General features: G+C 31.4%; 1 protein-coding gene and 1 non-coding gene across 2 annotated transcripts; both read left to right on the top strand.

Annotated features, from left to right (window-relative positions):
- Positions 1-3,950: 3,950 nt before the first annotated feature.
- LOC105642487 (Tetratricopeptide repeat (TPR)-like superfamily protein) lies at positions 3,951-7,613 on the top strand. Its single transcript, XM_012227331.4, has one exon. The coding sequence runs from the start codon at positions 5,321-5,323 to the stop codon at positions 7,322-7,324; it is 2,004 nt and encodes a 667-aa protein (XP_012082721.1). The 5' UTR covers positions 3,951-5,320; the 3' UTR covers positions 7,325-7,613.
- LOC119370647 (small nucleolar RNA snoR86) lies at positions 4,330-4,452 on the top strand. Its single transcript, XR_005178207.1, has one exon. It is a non-coding gene; the product is annotated as a small nucleolar RNA snoR86 (small nucleolar RNA).
- Positions 7,614-22,132: the final 14,519 nt, after the last annotated feature.

The raw sequence follows: 22,132 nt of genomic DNA, 5'->3' as shown, positions 1-22,132 counted from the left end.
TCTAGTATGAGAGTTTAATTACACATAGTACTTAAATAAAACTCAACAATACTTGATAAATATTCCATAATCAATAAAGATAATGAAAGAAATAAACAAGATTAAGAGTTTAGAAATAAGAACTAGTGATAAATTGCTTGGATGGCTTCCTTGAAACTTTGCACAACTCTTGAATACTTAGCTTCTAAAAAAATAAAACTATGTACAAAACTATAAAATGAGAGATGAGAGAAGAGATGTAGAGTATGCCAATCCCTTTTACAATGCATCCTTCCTCTCTTTATATAGACTTTTTGGGAGAGAACTTCTACATTGTTTAGGGAATAAATTCCACCTTGTTTATGGAATAAAGTTCTCAATCAAGCCTTGAATTTCTCTCAATCATGTCTTCCATGTGCATAAATTAAGGCTTGATTTGTATGTGAAGAAAGTTGTCCAAGATTAGCTCCATAAATTGGTGGAAGTTGGTTGGCAACTTTTGACTAAGTTTAGGATTCCTTGCTTGGCACGGGCGTGCACTGTAGCACGGGCTGGGGCATGCACTCCTCTAGAAGTCTGATGCAATAACAGCATGGGCGTGCTGATTAGCACGGGCACTGTAGCACGGGCACTGTAGCAGCACGGGCACTGTAGCATAGGCGTGCTTAATGAGTTTTTACCTTATTTTTGTCCTTTTTCTTGCCAAACCCTACATTTTTTCTCAAAATCAAGTGAGTTGTGTTTCAAGGAAGCTTTTAAATAAAAACATATCAATGTTACATAAAAACTAATTTAAATAAATTAAAAGTAATAGAAATTTTAATCAAAATCACAATAAAAATACTATAAAAATAACACTTATCAGCTGGCAAAAGGCTTGGGAGGATCCTGCATTCAAGAGAAAGCAGGAGATATTTGCACAAAACAGGCGCAGTGAGACTGACGGTGATGGAGCAAGACCTTCTCGACACACAGGCGGATCAATATTTGCTATAGAGACAGCTCGATTATTAGTAAGTTAACTAGTCACAATATATGAAACTGATGTTTAATGAAAGGACACTATATATATTAATATATCATGCATAAAAATTAATTACAGGCTAAAGAATTAGGTCATGAGCCAACACCGATTGAGGTGTTTACATAAACTCACACGAAGGACCACGATCTTAATACGTTTGTCGACAGACATGCGGTAAGTGTCAATGTAAGTAACAATGAATAATATTTACATTTACCCTCTACTCGTTGCGAAGATGTACAAAGTTCAATATAATAAAGCTTGCAATTGCATTGATTAATTAATTTTTTTGTTGTTAGGAGAACTATACTACAGTTCGGGAGCGTCTTGTTTCTTCTTAGACTGATGAATCTGAAGCTGAGTTAAGAATTGATGAGGTAGCACTTTATCTCGAGGCTATAGGGGGCGAGAAGAAGAGGAAGGTATACGGCATCGGGTTTCAGGCATCACAGTTTTACTGCGGCTCAACAGCTCACGCTTCTGCAGCCAGCGCAGGACCACAGCCCGAGCACAGTGCCGAGGAGTTTACTGAATTACGGGCTCGTGTTGATGATCAGCAGAGACAGATTGCAGAACTTAGAGAGCATGTCATGCGGCTATCTGGTCACCCCGGTGCTGGTACTTCTTCCTCTAATCCTGCGCCTGCTACAGATCGAAATGTTTCGACATCTCAGCAGCAGCCACTACAGTCTCTTGATCCCAATGCTGCAGACGATACCTTGGTCACCCCTCCCGGCACTACAGCACATCCAGCAGGTACTCCTCCTAGCGATTCCGCATTGGATTGTGCAGATGAGCAACCGCGTAGATTTGATTTTGGACCTTTTTAGTTTTCCAGTTGTTTTTTGACATTGTTCAGTATAATAACAATTACATTTTTATATTGTTTTTGAGTTGTGTTTGTGATATATATATATATATATATATATATATATATATATATATATATATATATATATATATATATATATGCCAGTTTTCATAGATGCAATTTAAAATTATGGTTTTATAATAATTTTTATTTTTTTATTTTTTTTTAAATTTTGCAACCGATTTGCGACCGAATTTCATAATTGCGATAGACTTATTCTGCGATCAATTTGCGATAGCGTTTCCAACGGCAAACACAACCAAATTTTGCAACCGATGAAAAAATTGGTCGCAAAATTTTTTGCGACGAGCATTGTTGCGACCGATGTTTATCGGTCGCAGATCGGTCGCTAATTAAATTTAGCGACCGATTTCTTGCGTTTTGCGACCGATTGGTCGGTCGCAAAATGCTGTTTTTTTTTGTAGTGTAGGAAAATTCCACACAATTGAAATTAGAGACTTATACCTCAAAGGGGAGTGTTTCACACAACCTGCCCAGGCTGAGATATTGGAACTGATCTGACCCCGCAGCATGCTTAAGCGCGCTGGAAGAGACAGCTTTAACACCTTGAAAAATGAATTCATTCCTCCATTTCCAGATACACCATATAGTGATCATTAAAACCTGAAGAGGACTGCTATCCTGAAAGCACTCATTCACCAAAATAGTACAGTTTTGGACCCAGTCAGAAACCCCATATTGCATAAACTGCATCATTGAAGATCGGTCCCAACCATTGTCCCAGATTTCCGTTGCATAAGCACAATCACGCAAAACATGGGCACAAGATTCAACAGCCATACCACACAAGCCACAAGCAGCAGCAGTAGTAAATCCTCGCCGAGACCGCTCTTGATTAGTGATTATCCGATCATGTTGGACAAGCCAGGTGAACATGCGGATGCGCTGAGGGACTTTAGCCTGCCAGATTTTCACCCATGACGGACTAGAATTCCCTTTAACAACATTCTTTGCTAATCAATATGCAGATCTAACCGAAAATTCCCCAGTATTAGTACCACGCCATGCATAACAGTCCATAGCCTCCATATCCGACACCAAGGATATTGACTCCAATCTACGACACATAGCCACAGTTAAATACAACTGGAGCAAGCTCCATTTCCAGCCTTGCCCATCCCAAAAGAAGGCGACCTGCCTGATTTTAAAAAAACTGAAGGAATCTCCATTAATGCAAAATCCCTCAATGGCTGAGGCATCAACCAAGTATCTTCCCAAAAATATGTTAATAAACCATAACAGACAGCTTTGTACAAGCCTTGGCTAAGACAGCAGCACTGTTAACTATACCCCACCAAATAATAGAAGCATGAGCTTTGGTAAAGAACATAGCCATACCTGTTCTTCCTTTCACATATTTACCTATCAAGACCGAAGCCCAAAGCCCTGCATCCTCACGAATGAGCTTCCAGCCAAGCTTAGCAAGGAAAGCACTAGTTCATCTCCTTGCATGTGCGAATTCCCAGCCCACCCTTGTCAACTGGAAGTGTTAACTGGTTCTAGTTTACTAAGTGAACTGTCTTTTTCCCTTGGAAATCACCCCAAACAAAGCTTCTCGCTCGTTTATGAAATTCATCACATATCGCACGAGGGATATAAACAGACTGATCACATGGTTACGCAGCGCAGTAAGAACCGATTTAGCAAGCCTAATCCGGCCAGCTAAAGACAAATAATTTACCTTCCAACTCGCAAGATGAGAATCAATACGAGAAGGCATTGGAGCAAACGCAGACTTAGTGACCCGTCCATTAAAGATATGAACTCCCAAATAAAATGCTTTTGATTTGATTCGGTTTAAATAATTATTTGTTATAATTTTAGTCTCTAGTGTTTTGAATTAAATTTTATTTTAACCTTTTAATATTCATAAAAATTCTAAATTATTAAATTAAAAAATACTTTAATTTTTAAAAATTTAATTATTTAGTCCTTGTATAAAGAAATTATTTAAATAATTTCTTTATTTTGAATAAAAATTTAACGCGCTGTTGATGTTTGCATCCCTCCATCTAAATAGTTATTCCACCCAAATTTTCCATTAAATCACAAAAAAAAAAAAAAAAAAAAAGAAAAGCTGAGATAAATTTTTCAAAATGACAAAAATTGCCCTTACCTGCAAAAGACAGTTCATTGTCCACCTCTCTTTAGTCCAAACCCAGGCCCTCCTCGACTCCTTTCCACGGCCACCGCCATAGGTCACCGCTCTCTCCTCCTCTCCACCGCTCACGCACGCCGCCGAGCCAGCAGCCGGCGCATGATGCTTCGAGATCCCTCTGTCCGAGTTTGGGAAAATGCAGCGGAACAGCTTGAGGAGCGTCAGACCGACTGGTCCTAGTCCAAGCCGATTATTGTGTTCAATGTGTTCTGGAATTTGGCGTTTGTGGGGATTGTTGCAGTAGTAATGGGGTTGAGCGTCAAGGAGGAGCCTGAGGTGCCAAGAGTGTCAATAATGGGCGAAATTTGCATTGAAGGTTGGCGATACCATAGCAATTCTCCGTGCCTATCAAATCTTTCAATTTCGTTTTCATTATGGCCTCGAACAAGTTGCTACATTTTTTTGACTTGCTTATTTAATTACTTTTTCCAAATTGAATTGGTGAAAATATATGCTTTTTAATATTTCTTTTTATTCAATTTATTGTGAATGTTTTCAGTTTCGTTTTAAGTTTGTTTGGGATTATTAGCTGATGAATTAACCTATTTCTGTGCAGAATTCATATTGGAAATTAAGTTTAAGAGCTTTAAACATTGATGGTTTTTTGTATAAGTTCTGGTGATTGTTGGATGTAAATAGAAAGTGTTAGGTGGATGTTTTTAGGGTAGTTACTGACTGCAGTTATCAAAGTTGCTTGTCTTGGAGTTGGATAATTTAAAATGTTGAACCCAAAAGCATTTCAAGGATTTGCTTTTTTTCTGTATCCTTCATTTTTATAAAGCCAATTTGCAGAACTAGGGCGTCAAAAAAATGGCGTGTTTTGCAGTGAAGGTGGTGGAAAAGACAAGATCTGTGGCTATTATATTCCAGGGTATTTTAGTCATTTCATTTTGACTTAACGGGAAAAAAAGAAGGAAATTGCAGGAACTACTCAGAACAAAGGAAGCTAACGTCGGCGACATCCTGAGTATTTGTTCATGTGAATAGGCTATTTAGACAATTTCGTCGTTCTTCAGGACTATCTAATTAATTTCCCTTAATTTTTTAAATTGTTGCATCGTGATAGTATGAAACCTCAACACTTCTTTTTAATTAACCTGATGAACTGTCATCTTACGAATTTCTAACTGTCGAAATATGACATGTAAGAAAATGACAATGCCATTTTTTAGCCTAATGCTGACGTGGCAAGAGCTAAACTGGGTCGTCTTTGTTCTAGCTTAAGCAAAAGCGACCAACTTCCACTGGTCCAAAGGAAACCTCGTCCATGTCTTCGCTTTCTCTATCTGCTTCTCCCAGGCAAGTTTTAGATCCCGCTTTATCTTCCATCTTTTCTCTTCCATTATTACCCTTAACCAAGTCCCATATTTACACCAAGGCAAAACCCAGAACCCACTTTCTCCTCCTCTCTGCAACCAAAAGAGATGTCTGGACAAGTAACACAACCAACAATGGAACGACACGGTACCGTCCAAGAAGACAAAAAAGACAACCGGTGTATTTAGACCACAGTATAGACATGGACGAGCTATTGACCTCCATCAGCCAAACCCAAAACGAGCAAGAACTATACTGTTTGCTTTCGCCCTTCAAAGACAGGCAACTCTCTATTCGTTTCATGGTCTCGCTTCTTTCGCGTGAATCAGATTGGCAAAGATCCCTCGCTGTCCTTGATTGGATTAACGACATTGCGCGTTATTCTCCTTCTGTGTTCGCTTACAATGTCGTTTTGAGGAATGTGCTTAGAGATAAACAATGGGAAGTTGCACATGGCCTGTTCGACGAAATGCGTCAAAGAGCTCTTGCACCTGATAGGTATACTTATTCTACGCTTATTACTTATTTCGGAAAAGCGGGTATGTTTGATTCTTCGCTTTTTTGGCTCCAACAAATGGAGCAAGACGGTGTTTCTGGTGATCTTGTTTTGTATAGTAACTTAATTGAGCTTTCGCGCAAGTTGTGTGATTTTTCTAAGGCTATTTCCATATTTATGAAGCTAAAGAGAAGTGGGATTACACCAGATTTAGTTGCTTATAATTCAATGATTAATGTTTTTGGGAAAGCTAGATTGTTTAGGGAGGCGAGGATGTTGCTAAAGGAGATGAGAGAAGTAGGGGTCATTCCTGATACAGTGAGTTATTCAACTCTTTTGAGTATTTATGTTGAAAACGAGAAGTTTTTCGAGGCCTTATCTGTTTTTTCAGAGATGAACGATGTCAAGTGCCCGCTTGATCTTACTACGTGCAATATTATGATTGATGTTTATGGACAGCTGGATATGGCTAAGGAAGCTGATAGATTGTTTTGGAGTATGAGGAAAATGGGGATTGAGCCGAATGTTGTTAGTTATAATACCCTTTTGAAGGTTTATGGCGAGGCTGAACTTTTTGGTGAAGCTATACATTTATTTAGGTTGATGCAGAGGAAGGATATTGAGCAGAATGTTGTCACTTATAATACTATGATCAAGATTTATGGGAAGTCACTCGAGCATGAAAAGGCAACAAATCTTATTCAGGAGATGCAAAAAAGAGGGATTGAACCAAATGCCATCACATACGCGACAATCATTTCTATTTGGGGTAAAGCAGGGAAATTGGATAGGGCAGCAATGTTGTTTCAAAAGCTGAGGAGTTCAGGGGTTGAGATTGATCAAGTACTATATCAGACAATGATTGTGGCTTATGAGAGGGTAGGCTTGGTTGCTCATGCCAAACGTTTGCTTCATGAACTCAAATGCCCGGATAATATTCCTAGGGAGACTGCCATCAAAATTCTTGCCAGAGCTGGCAGGATAGAAGAGGCCACATGGGTTTTTCGCCAGGCTTTTGATGCTGGAGAGGTGAAGGATATATCTGTTTTTGGATGCATGATTGATCTTTTCTCAAGAAACAAAAAACCTGCGAATGTCATAGAGGTGTTTGAGAAGATGAGAAGAGCAGGATATTTCCCAGATTCTAATGTGATTGCTCTTGTTTTGAATGCTTATGGGAAATTGAGAGAATTTAAGGAGGCAGATGCAGTATATAGAGAAATGCAGGAAGAAGGTTGTGTTTTTCCAGATGATGTTCACTTTCAGATGCTGAGTCTTTATGGTGCAAGAAAAGATTTTGTGAAGGTAGAATCTCTACTTGAGAAGCTGGATTCTGATCCTAACATTAACAAAAAGGAGTTGCATCTTGTTGTTGCTAGCATATATGAAAGAGCAAATAGATTAAATGATGCATCTCGAATCATGAGTCAAATGAGCAAAGACGGAATTCTGAGATAATGACCGTTTTAGACGTTTAAATCTGTGGTGTCTTGTTGATTATGCCAATTGTTGTATAGTTCACCTTTCTGCACTAATTATTTTTGTGAATACTTTCTTGAAAAATTACATTTCTGTAAATACTAAGCCTGCTAAGCCTGCCAAAAATAGCACTGCTTTTGCGGACTTGTGTACTGTTTCTGTAGGGATGTAAACATAGCCTTCTTCCGAGCCTGGATAAATCTATGAATAATCTATATGGCTGAAAATTAATGTGATGTCGTTTGACTCTGGTGGAGATTTATTGTTAGTTTTTGTTGAGTTTGGAAGATTATTTGTTCAATCAATATGGAGAAACGCATGTTGCAGAAAAGAGAGCTTGGAGACTTATTTGTTGATCCAATATAAAATGTCTCATACCTGGAAGTGGAAACTCGTGTATGGTTTAGAGGGGATGTGTTTGGTAAGCTTTTAATCTGTAGGTTCATAGTTGGTAGAATTCCTAATTAGTTGTTGATTTCATCGTCAACTAGTTTTGAGAACTTTTTTCATATCAGATGCAGGGAGCAAATTTAACTATTATTTTATTTGAACTCCATTAACCTCAGAAAAATGACTATTGATAAAATTATTTTCTTTTTCAAATTAATATTTTTTAATTATTTTATTTATAGTTAGTTAAGAATAACTTTTTTTTTTAATTTATTGGAGATTTTTAAAAGGCGAAATAACATTGCAGGCTACAGTAGTCCTTTTCTTAATTCACTAAATTGGTAAAAACAACTATGATTAGTCAAAAAGACTTTAACTGAAAAAATCAACTAGACCACCACCTGATTGACAGTTAAACATAATATTTTTTGTTAAATATTATTTTAAAAGGTAATATATTTTTATTTATATAATACATTAAAATGAAAAATAACCTATTTACCTTAATTATTAAAAAATATACTTTATACATAATAAAATATAAAACAGTTCTATCTTTATGAATCAAAATAAAAAACAATTATGTTTTAACGGACATTTTATATTTTAACAGGAATCATTATCAAAATTTTGCTAAACACCAGTTTTAATTAGCTACGTATGAGCCACTGAACTAAGCGGGTCCTTAGTATGCTATGATTGAAGTTGTAGTTGCAATAACTACCAATGGTATGAATTATGAACCGCTGAACCAAACGGGTCCTTAATCTGCTGGGTTAATTTCACTCAAAAAGGTATTTTACTATTAAAACAAAAATATAAGGTCGAGTATTTTTTAAGTGATAAATTGAAGTTGGTATCCCATTAAGTGATTATCTCTATAGTTCAGACCCTTCGAGTAAAATTAACCAATTGAAGTTGTAATTGTGAAGTAACCAAATTGACAGAAATGAGGGCAAAGGATTCAAATAAACTCCTTTAATTTTGGATCCACCAAAAAACTTTCTTAAGGCTACTATGAAGATCAGGATCTAATTTCTACTGCAGAAAAGTAGTTCTGATTCTCTAACTTCCAAATTTTAACTTTTTACCGTGTTAAAAACAAAATGTTGTTATTCTTAAAATAAGTCAATTTTAAAATATTGTTGCATGCAACACGAAAACAAGATTACCCGATGATATAAAAAATTCTATGAGTACCATACTTTTTTTCTAAGTTGCAACAAGATAACCTAAATAAGAGTAATAATGAAAAAGTTGTGGCTATAGTTAGCATATATGTGAAGTCAATTTAAGTTTATATCACCCATGTTTCATTTGAAGAACACGAGCATAAAATTTTCATCGGTACTTAATTAAATTACAAAATTATATTAAGTTAATCGGAATTAACGAAATCATGTACATATTTATAAGGTGTGATATCAATATAAAATGACATTTTTAAATTGATATGCAACCTTCCAATTATGCATTCATATTATAGGTAATTAATCGAACTGTCACTTACATTTGTGCTCACATTCATAAAATTGAGTATACCGTTAAAAATACATAGAAAATAGTCATTTAGTAATATTTTGAAAATTCAAATGCCTTAACATTCCCTTTTGTCTTTCACTTTTTTCATTCAATGAGCAACTTTCACACAAATGATAAAGCTCATATGAGAACATTTTGAATTTTTTTATTTGACATTCTTCCCAAATTTTATTTAAAGTAATATTCTCTATAAAAAAATAACTAAATTAGAAAGTTTGTCTACAAAGAATATAGAGAGCGTACTTCACACATAAATAAATAAATAATCATCTAGTATAACTACTCTCGATTTTATGTTGAACTGTCATACCTGTCTGTTAGGAAAATCGCTATTCTCCCGCCCTTCGGATCGGCTTCAAGCAGGAACAAATGAGAAAATAAAATAATGACTGAGAAATTAAAAAAAATAAATAACACAATAATTTAACATGGAAAACTTCCCAAGTGGAGAAAAACTACGGCCATTGCCAAACGACAACCAAGAAAAATATTCGCTATGTGGCAAATTGTTACAACCACAATTACAAAATATTTTTCTACCCGACACCCTCAAAACACCCCAAATATTTTATACACCAAGGGACTCCAAGAGACTTGCTCTAAATCCCTAATATAAAACACATTCAAGTATTTTTGGTGTGTTTTGAAATCTAAACTTTGGCTTCCTTTTATAGCCAAACCTACCACCCTCTTTTGCTCATCTCCCTGATGTGGGATTGAGCAAAACTATTATTTTTTTTTATTTGTTTTCAACAAAGGCGACTAACAATCTCCACCTTGAAAATACAATAAAAAAAAACACACAACATTGTCTGCTACCGACAATCGTAATTCTTATCGTCAAGAATTATCATACTCCACCATAAAAGAGTATCGCCACTTGGAACCACTTTACCGACTCCAAGAATTTTCCATCGGCCATGTCGGATCCCGCTAATAGTTTATGGTGCAACCCTCCTGTTGACTTTTCCGAGAGTTCATTAGCCATCGACATATTTTTTCCACCACACACTTTGCATCAACTGTCAACCAATGTCGTGCGCATTTCCGTGGACCAGCTACCAATAATCCGTCCTCTTTCATGGCATCTCAACGGGTAGCAATCATGTCATGAGGACACACATCTCTCAATTACAAAGAGATCACATCATCTCCTTCGCCACAGGAGATCACATTGGCAGCAACAACGTTAGAGCTTCTAGCCGAATCAGCTCCACCGTTCGGGCAATCCTTCCTCACGTGTCCAGTTTGACCACAACCCCAGCAGACAACCTTCCTCTTTCCGGAGCTTTTATTCTTTTTCCTGTTACCGACAGATAAAGCTGAATCCTCATATGATTTATTTTTCATTTCATTCAGTCTTCTTTCCTCAGTAATGAGCTTACTAACCACATCCGCATACACCACTTTCTTACTACCATATTTCAGAACAGGTTTCATGTGCTCATATGTCGAAGGAAGTGACAGGATGAGTCGGAGAGCTTTATCTTCATCTTCGGTTTGCACTCCAAGAGTTTCCAATTCAGAGACGATGCTGCTAAGAACACTCAGGTGATCTGACAGCTTTGTACCTTCCGCCATTTTCAATGTATGAAATTGCTCCTTCAAATATAACCTATTGGATATATTTTTTCCCTGGTACAATTCTTTCAGTTTCTCCCACAACTCTTTTGTCGTGGACAATCCAAGCACATTAGCAAGAACATTTTTTGCTATACGCATGCGAATTTGACTTGCCGCTTTGATATCCAGCTCCTCCCATTCTTCATCGCTAATCTTGGATTTTCTGAGTCTCTACTGCCACTGTCTTTTCCTGAATTCTTTTCGCTGACTGGTTTACCCTGTAAAACCTTATGCAGTCCAGACTGAATCAACACGTCTTTGACTTGCACTTGCCACAATGCAAAATTCATTCTCCTGTCAAATTTCTCAATCTCACATCTCATAGCCGACATGCTTACTTATGCTTATAACAGTGAACCCAATAATTAATGAAGTAAACCGATTCAGCAATACTCAGAAAAGACCACAATAATCTCCTAGACAGTATTACCATTCCACGTAAAAATCCCAGTTGGGTGGAGGGGTCACAAGTGGTCCCACTTAAAATTCGGCCTTCTATACAGAAATTATGTGCACGGTATGTTATTAGAACTTTCGTACCAAAATAACTTCAATAATTATCGTCAGAACCTTCACCACCGGTACTCAAGCACACCAAAGCAAAGCTCCACCGGCTTCAAGACTTCCAAAACTCCACTTGCTTTTAAAATAAAATAATTTCTAACAACAGTATTTATGATGTGGAAGATCAGACTAAGCCGCAACCACAGTGCATACTTACAATTACAAGAAATTATTTTAACACTAAAAGCTCCGCCTAACAACTAGGCTCTGATACCACTTGTTGGGAAAATCGCTATTCTCCCGCCCTTCGGATCGGCTTCAAGCAGGAATAAATGAAAAAATAAAATAATGACTGAGAAATTAAAGAGAATAAATAACACAATAATTTAACGTGGAAAACTCCTCAAGTGGAGAAAAACCACGGCCGTTGCCAAACGACAACAAAGAAAAATATTCACTGTGTGGCAAATTGTTACAACCACAATTACAAAATATTTTCTACCCGACACCCTCAAAACACCCCAAATATCTTATAGACTTGCTCTAAATCCCTAATATAAAACACATTTAAGTATTTTTGGTGTGTTTTGGTGTGTTTTGAAATCTAAACTTTGGCTTCCTTTTATAGCCGAATCTACTACCCTCTTTTGCTCATCTCCCCGACGTGGATTGAGCAAAACTATTAATTTTTTTTTATTTATTTTTAACAAAGGCGGCTAACACTGTCTTCTAGAAATGCATTCGCTTCCCTAGCAACGCTGATTGAAAATCATATTAATGTTGGGTGACTTAGGAGTTAGGACCCAATAAATAAGATGGGCCCATATGGCTTGTGATCCATAATATAAATGGCTAAGTATCAACATACAAGGATACAACCCCCTAAATAATTTATTATTAATACCTTTAGAATTTCTAATAAGCACTTTACACTGGGTATATTACAATTTAAAATCCTCGATTTCAATTTTATAACCACGGGTTCCAATTATAAAAAATATAGAACTGAAATAAAATTGATTTTAGATGGTTTAAGACAATTTTGGAATGGTTTATTTCACTTTTATTCCTGTTTTTTTCCGGTTTGAAATCAAAATTAAATAATTTATTTTAAATTTTTGAAAATTCTTTTTTAGATTTAAAAGCTTTAATAAATAATAATAATAAATATTATTATTGAAAAGCACTAAACTAATTCAATAAAAATTCTTAAAATTTATTTTAAAAAAATTATAATAAAACAAATAATAAGTTGGAAGTTTCTTTGAACGGAATGAAACTTGAAATACACAGTTTCAATTATAGTTTAAAATTAAATATTATTGACCGCGGTTAGTGCCGGTTTTGACCGGTTTAATTTTGATGGGATTTCAGTTTAAAGTGAAACCGTGGACATTACTACTTTACACTGTAGCGTTGTTAAGTGATAACTGTTAATGTCCCCCTTTTTTTTTTAAGGTATGGTTTAGGTAGAAAAGTGTGAATTAAAATATGATTTAGGGATGAAATATATTTTACCCCATTTTTATTGCAAGCGTGGAAGTCATTTTAAATTATCCTTTTCTTCTGATTTGGTTTTCCAATACGGATTTTGTATTTAAAACTAGGTTTCTTGGAATCCTTGCTTTGCCCTTTAGTGTAATGTCCCCATCATACTTTCTGCAAAATTGCAGCCATCTTTTTTTTTTTTCATATTTCTTTTAATATGATAATAAATATATAATTCTTAATTTGTAAATTTATATCCCTTAAATGTGCAATTTAAAGGATTAAAAAAATTTAGATTTCTATTGATAAATCTTAGGTTCAAATTAATTTTAAGTGGAGTGGGAGAAGTCTTCAAGAAAAAGGGATCTACCAATTATATGGTTCATTTTTAATTTTTGATAAAATAAAAAAAAATTGTGATATTATAAAACTTAATTTATTTTTTTTATTCCCATTATATTGGGAAAATTAATAATAATTGAGACATTTCCTATACTAAACATGCATATTAACAATATTGATGAATTTAATAATTTTTTCATTAGGCTAGGTAACAACTCTATAATTTTTCATTTGTAGTAGGAAAAAAAGAAAGAACAATATAAATAATTAGTAAATTATGTAAATATTTGGAGGCAATCCGTGGATCAACAATAATTACTAGACTCATGAAAAAAAAAAAAGTGAGATCTTCCAATTTTTTTTAAGAAAAAGAAAAATCAATATACAAACTTCATCTCATGAAACAATCAATTTCATTTAGCACGTATGAAACAATCAATTTTTTGTTATTATAGCAAAACTATATATATAACCAGTGAAACGCTGGATGTACAATTTTATTGTTTTTGAAGAATTTTAAATGACATTACTTTTTAACAACAATATATTATTTTGAGTGCAAGAATCAAGAATATATAAAATTAAATTTAACAAATAACGAATGCAATGAATTTATCATTAATACAATAAACTTATCATTTAGTTTATTAATTATTAAAAAAAACGAAAAAATCAGTTGTCATGGGTAATAATTGTTGAAAAAAGAAAATGAAGAGTTTTATAATTTAGTTTTTTTCAAATTAGATAATCAAATAAAAAATAATGAAAATTTAAAAAAAAAAAAAAAGCCATGTAAATAACTACATTTCTCAATATTGTACCACATTATTAAATAGGATCCGGCTTTTATATATTTATATAGATAGATAGATTGCATATAGTATTTTGATTACTGTTATTGTTTATACCATTAGACGGTATAATGTTTAATTCATTCTAATGTTTGTTTGAGGAAATTATAAAATCAGTATATTTTGCTTCCTTTATTTAACCATTTATTTCCTTCCCTTTTGGTTTACTTATTTAAATGATTGTTTCCATTGATTTTAAATTTTAACTTCCCTTCGTTCCACTTTTCATAAAATTTAGCGGTTGAACGGATTTAACTGGTCAGTTCAATTTTTTTTTTTTATAAACCATCGATATTTATCAAAGACCGCCTAATCTGATTCGAGACTTAATCACAGTTAAAACTCTCTGTCCTTCCGTGCAGTCGTCAATTCAGTCTATTAATGAATAATTTTTGTTTGGTTTCTTATATTCCTCAAAAAAACAAAAGAAAATAAATAAATAAATGGATGTGTTTTGCATTTGACCTTGACCTGTAAGCTACTGGTATCTGCTTCTGCCCCAACAAGAAGTTGGTGAAATGTTAATATGTAGGTCAACTTGTAGTGCCTTTAACCAATTAAATTCAATGGGGAATCGTCAGCAATGGCAACGTAAAATGACAAAATAGGAACTAGACCAAATCTCATAGTTAGGTCAAATTAGTTGATAAATATATTACTTTCAATGGTTGAATTTTGAAAATTTTGGTCATCCACGACATTAACAATTTTAACTTCAAAATTCCAAATCATAAATTTACAATAAATTTTTATTTATCTAATAAATTCATAAATACTATTTCTGTTGTGCATTTTGTTTTAGGAAGAAGGTTCAAATTGCCTTTTGAATTTGAGGCTAAAATACAATTTATCCATCTTTCACTTTTTTTAACAAAATACTCAACCACCTTGAGCGTAAATTTACAAATTACTCATTATTTACTTTGGAGAGTGCGTGTACAACACACGGTCAACCATTTAAAAGAAATTAATGTCGAATTTTTTTTTTTTTTTAAAATGCTTATAACTGTAAAAGGATGATAATAAACAAGTCACGCCTCTTTTCTTACCCTCATTGTTTCATATATTCTTCTCAAGCTGTATGTTTTTATAATAAAAAAATAGAAAATCAATTTAGTTAATTAATTAAAACCCCAAAATATCATAAAAAAAAAATACAATTTTTCCTTTTTTTTGTTTGCGTTTGGTTTCTTTTGGACCTCTTTCTTTCTCTAGAATCTCAGAGCTTGCCCGTAACCTATTAAACAAAGCTCAGGTTTGTATTTCCATGGATCTATTTGTTGTTCTTTCCAATTTTCATTTTTCTATTTCTCTATCTTCTTTTATTTTTTTGGACGTTGTATTGTTTTTATCTCGTTAGTTCTTAGGGTTTGGCTTTTGAGCAAGATGCGATCTAGTTTCAAGGATTTTTTTAGTCTCAGTATTAATTTAGGGTTTAGGCTTTTTCTTTCACCTAAAGCATTCAGACAAGAATTTATAAAACATTTTCTTTAATTTTTTTTTTTTTTTTTGGTTTCTTGGAAATCAAATGAAGAATGAAATTGGACTCAAATGGTTGTAGATCGGAAATGGATTTATTCTGCAGACAATGAATTAAGGAGAAAACAGGAAAATCTTTAATGGAATAGAAAAGAGATGTAGAAAGAGAGACATAAATATAGGAAGAAATAATGAAGAAGAAGAACCAAAGGTTCATACACGTTTAAAAAAATAAATAATTCAACTCACTCACTTTTAACTCTGTTCGAAGAGAACGCGCGTTTACCAAGTTAGAAAGTGAATAATTTGTAAGTTTATGCTTAAGGTCTTCAGCTTTTTGTTAAAAAATGTGAAATATGGGTAAATTGTATTTCATCTCCAAATTGAAGGAGCATTTTGAACCTTCTTCTTTTGTTTTATGTTTTAATGAGTATAACTTCAATACTTGCGATGATAGAGATTCTTTCATCTTAATAGAGGTTTCAAGTTCAAATTTTATGTATGGAGTCCATTTAAATATTTGGAAAAAAATCATTTTGCCGCCCTTTATGGATTAATGAGGCCAGTGAACTTCAAATACCGGACGATTAAAATAAAAAAGAAGGAAATACTTATCTCATTATTTGTATAATAAAGCGACTTGAAAGATGAATTTTGTTTATGATAATTATAATGGTACATAAGTATAATGTTAGTGTTTTATTATGTTAAAAAATATGAATAATAATGAATATGAGGCTAATTATGATCACATCGAGGATGACAATAAATTCTGGAAGGGTTTGGTTATGGGAATTAAAGTTTACATGCAAAATTATTTGTTCGAACTTCGAAGAGTAGATTTTTATAAAATTAATTATAATTTGAATATACAGAATTTTTATTTTGGTTATAAATATCTTTTTTCCAGAAATATATAATGATTTTGTTTAATGAATAAAAATATTTCAATAATATTACACCCTTAGTTTATTCATATTTTCTTTACCTGATATTTTAGAATTTTAATATACAAGTATAATTAATAATTATATAAATTTTGTTATGATAACAAATTAATGTCCAAAAAAAAAAAAAAACTTTTGTCCTTTACATCAACTTGTCTCAAATTCTAACCATCAAACCATTTCGACGTACTTTCGACCACTTTGCCTCCTTAACTTTTGTAGAATTTTCTTCTAATTAAATTATATATTATTTTGCCTTTCTTGACTTTTGTAGAATTTTCGACCAAATACCAGAATCTTACATTCTGAAGTTATTTTCCCGTATGATTCCATCAACCAAATGAGTCTTTAGATTATTTCTAAATAATTACCATTTTCTTGGATCTTCTCTAAAATTATAAAACCTAATAAGGGTAATATCTGGTATATGAGAAGTTGACAGAGAGAAAAAGAGACCATTAACTCATATTTAGAAATAAAAAACAATTGCTCTTACAGTTAAAATGTTTGATTCTGTTTCCCAGCTTTTGGAAATCCTGACAAAAAATCTAATTTGTAGTCAAATAAATACTTTAAAATCTATCCTTAATATTTTTTGAAATTAATTTAATACCTGAAAAGTAGTATAAATAAGTTGGATTAGTCAAAGAAAAATATAATAAAGAAAAATATTCATAGACCATAATTTAGCTAAAGAATATGTTAGCATTTCAATAGGTCTTGCACCTTTAATATTTGGGCTACCGTCTATAATTATATAGCAATGCTTTCGACTATTAAATTAATAAAATTAAAAATTATTTGACTATTGAATTGTTTTTTTCAGAAGAAATCAAATTATAAATTTTATTATGAGGAAACTGTATACAGATATATGAGATACAAGTCAATATATTTATATATTTTTATATAGAAACTCTAATAATAAACCAGTTATATAAAGAATAAAAAAAAAACACAATTTTGTTTTGAAGTATCTAATCAAGTTGACAGAACATAATATTTGTGTCATACCCATAGGTGATCGCTTGCTCCACTTGGTAGCTATTGATGACCACTTTTTGACTCCATGGTCTTTCTATAAGTCCAATCTGATTATTTTCAAATTTCTCTTTCTATTGAAGATGAAAGGTGTATTTCTTTCTACATAATATCTAAATAATAAAATACGCTAGACAAAATCACCATAATGGTGCTAACAATAACTCAAAACTAAAACTGAGAACAAAATCTCAATATATAGGCAATAATAAATCTCAATATTTGGACCATAATAATTGATTTATATACAGATCTGAGGATTATTTATAAAAAAAAAAAAAAGAGAAATGGGTGACCAACGTGAAAGCTCGTCGATAACCGCTCGTGGAAGAAAAAAAAGAGAACTTTAAAGTTTTAGGTTATGAGAAAAAGAAAAAGCGGATAAAATAGATGCATTATTGAATTATTATTTTGATAGCACTTTTCATTTTTTTTTAGTGATGAGGAAGAGAATTCAAACTTGGATCCTTGGTGATAATACTTTTCATTTTCATTTCTTTTTCTAACTTTCTATATTAGAAATGTAATCCCCAATGAATTATTAATTTGATAGCATTATTATGTTTTCAATTTTCCCTTTATAATAATAAATAATTAAAGCATCTCTTGTCTCTCCACCACGAAATTATCGATCAATCCAGTCAATATTGCATGGTCTTATGGAACTTTCCTTTACTTAAGGTCGGCATTTTGAGATCATATAAGATTTTTATTTATTTATACTTGCACAAGTATCCACCCGTATTTTTTTTAATGGTCCATAAAATTGATTAATTTTTATTTGCTCTCGGAGGTAAAACGGTTGATCGAATTAATAAGATTTTTATTTATTACACTTTTCACGTTCCTCCTATCATATTTTATTATATTTTATTTATATGATTGATATTCTTCTCAATTCTACCTTACTAAGTAATTTTTTTTATAAAAATACTAATATACAAGGTTTTAGTTAGAAATTCGAATTTTGCATTTAGTTTTATTTATTTAGATCACATGATCTTAGTTTGTTATTTTTAGTGATTCAATTTTAATTTTTGTTTCAACGGGAGGTCACTTATTAGAATTTGATAATCGAAACAATAATATGACACTAAAAATTATATGAAAAAAAATCATGATTCTGAAGAAATATAATTTAATAATAGGATCAGTAAAGAAATAAAGATAAAATAGTGATGGAATGATCAAGTATAAAAGACTAAATAGTCAAATGTTGCAGTGTATTTAACCTTCAAAATGACTAAATAATTTAACAAAACTAAATTTCATAGATTAATCAATATATTTACCAAATAAAATGGATAAAGGTGTAATTATAATCAGGACTAAATAGTTATTCTTCTCTATTTTATATCAACTTTGAACTTAAAGAAATTAGAAAGAGAAGACAAGTGAATGATTGATTTGTTTAACAGTTAACATCTCTTATGTATTTATGAACTATAAATAAGGAAACAAATTCTATATTATAACGTGAACAAATTCTAGTTTTAGTTTTGATAATTACTCCTTCTATTTATAAATATAAGTCATTTAAAATTTTTTAAGAAAGTAATGAATTTTTCTATATTATAACAAAAAGTTCATTAATTTCGTTAACTTACCTTTTTTTTATTACATAATTAATAATTAATATATTTTTTTATAAATAAAATGATACAATTGAAAAAATTCATGAGTTAGTCTTTAACATTCTCAAAATGACTTATATTTCTGAACAAACCAATTATTAAAAACGACTTATATTTATAGACTGTGTGAATAATTAATTTACTACATTTTAGAGTTTTAATAGTAATATTGCACATATGTCATTAGAGTGTATATAAGATGTTCTTAATTAATTAGTTTGATAAATCGTCAAGTCAGTAATATATTTTGGGATTGTACAATGCAAAGTCTGTGATTTGATAATTCACATAATCATAAGTTCCTTACAGGCTTTTTACATCAGAAACTTAAGATTAATATTACAGTTAAAATATGTTTAATATAACATTGTTATTAATTTCTACTATTAATATGTTTAATTTTGCATATTGAGATATAGTGTAGTAATAAATGCACGTAGGATTCCAAACTTAAATTTATTCTTTCCTAGTATTCCTTCCTGGTAGAAAAATTATGGATCTAGTACATGAATTTTAGATTTCTCCATTTGCAATTATCTGTAATCAAGACACTCAAACACAAATTTAGAATTTATAGAAGAGAAGCTAGATCTTCCTCTCCGATTCCTTATTCACAAGGCGGTTTTCAATGGGACTAGCCAATATTATAATGAAGAATGTAGAGGAGACCTAACATATTTATATAGAATCTTATGAACCTTTCCATCACAAGTTCTTTTAGGATTACGTTTATATTTTGAATGGTTTTACCATATTGGCTAATTAGAGGTGCATAAGTTCACTATACAAGTGATCACATAAACACAAATTGTGCACGATATAAATATTCTTAAACTGTATTTATTCAATCTCATTTTCGCAAACTAAAATAGCCCACAATTAATAGTAGCCCATATTAAAATTTCTAACATCTTTGTCTCAAAATACAAGTCATTTGAGATTTTTGACGGAGATTAAGAAAGAAATTAATTTTCCTAATTATAATAAAACCAAGAGTAATTTAACAAAATTATCCTTTATTTTAAAACCAAAGGTAATTTATCAAGATAATTATTATATCTAATATAAATAAGGGTAAAATTAAAAAAAAATAACATTCATTACTCTTTTAAATACTCAAAACGAACAATTATCTTAAAATAACTTATATTTTGAAAGGAGGGAGTATCTTATTTTTGTAATTATTATTACTAAATTTGGAGGAATAATAATTTCAATTAAAAAAAATAACTATCATTTAAGAGAAATTTGAAGTGGAAAACAAAAGGGTGGGAAAGGGCTGGCCACTAGTTTGGTTTGCATAAGAACTAGAAGCAACAAAAGCTAAACATGAATGGCTTGAGAGTAGGTTCTAAATTAATTGGGTTCAATTTGATAAAAACTCGCTTAATTCAAGTTTGTTTATTAAATAAGCCAAATTTATTATTGATTTGTAAATGTGGATAATGGAGTCTGGTAGTGTAATCTGTTCCTCTATTAATGCTATTGGTGCTATCGATGCATATTGACGGAAACCATGTGTCGTATATTGCAAATTCTTGAAAAGACAATTTAAGTATAGAAAATCTAGAAAAGTTATTATTTTTTGGTCCAAATCAATTAAATGACCAGTTGTTATTATGAAAATTTATATTTTTTTTGTTAAAATCACCTTCAAGCGAAAGGATGTAATGTTCTCTCTTTTATTTTTAGTATTATCATTCAAAATAATATTTACAATTCTTTTGGTTTATTAAAAGATCGCCGAACTCTATTAGCTTCTTATAGTAAAGTTTTATGTCTGATCTAAATGAATATTTGTAATGTTTGATATTATAATTAACGAATTCTATTTTTCAAAAAAAAAGTCCCTATTTTTTTTTATTGAAACTACGTAGTTTTGAATTAGATTTCATTAACATTATAGCCAATTTTCTTTATATTAGTTTTTTGCATGACGTGCGTTGCACGTTGATTATACTCGTTATATACTCAATTGTTTATCTACATAAAATTAAAGTATAAGTTTTATTTAGATTAAAATAAATACAAGTGGTTAATTTGTATTACATTTTGTTGTACAAATTACTTGTAATGCTACTTCTTATATAATTAATTCTATTTTTATATAATAAATTGGTCTCAGAATAATGTTCAACATTGCCCTAGAACTAATCTTTTAGTCCCTAATTTATAAATGCAGATTTCAAAAATTCTGATAGGTGTCAAAAAAGAAAATCAAGTCATCACTCAATCTCCAACCTCCTATCCTCAACTCCAAATCAATATCTATATACAACTATAATGAAAATAATAAAAAATTATTTTTTACTGCTAGGTAAAACAAAAGAAATGAGAAAATGATTTGAATTGATAATGAACATCACTTTAGCTACAGTTACATTATTACTTTATCCAGTACATCAGAGAAAGAAATATATGTACATACAAACAAATTTTTGAAACCCTAAAAAGTAACCAAAACAATTCTATTTTTTTCAGTTTTTTAAACATTATTCTTTTAAGTCAAATAGATTTATGATATAAGAGAAAAAAATATCAAAAAATTAAAATATTTAATTATTTATAGGCTGTCTATTTATTGCAATGAAGTTATAAATATCTTACTAAATTAAAATGATAGTATTTACAAATTATTCAGTAACGAAAAAGAACATAAAAAATTATTATTAAGAATAAAACTCTTCTAAAACTCACATAAGAAAAAAAAAATTTCAATATATACAAATATATCAATATATCAATAAAATATTTTTTATATATTTTTTAAATTAAAAATTTTAATTGTTTGTCATCCTAGATTTAATTATGTAAATTCTATTTCAAAATTTACTTCTTAAAAAATATATTCAATCAAATCTTACAAACATAAAGAAAAGAATATTAATAAAAGTAATATACTTTTTTCTTCTTTTTTATCTCTCCTAAATAAAATATTACATATAT

The sequence above is a fragment of the Jatropha curcas genome, chromosome 11, assembly GCF_041381405.1.
Source record: "Jatropha curcas cultivar XTBG-Jc1 chromosome 11, XTBG_Jcur_1.0, whole genome shotgun sequence".
Lineage (NCBI taxonomy): Eukaryota > Viridiplantae > Streptophyta > Magnoliopsida > Malpighiales > Euphorbiaceae > Jatropha > Jatropha curcas.
This window is presented reverse-complemented; position numbering and strand designations above follow the sequence as displayed.

Excerpts from the sequence above, each read along its gene's own strand:
- LOC105642487 (XM_012227331.4), top strand. The coding sequence starts at position 5,321 with ATGTCTTCGCTTTCTCTATCTGCTTCTCCCAGGCAAGTTTTAGATCCC.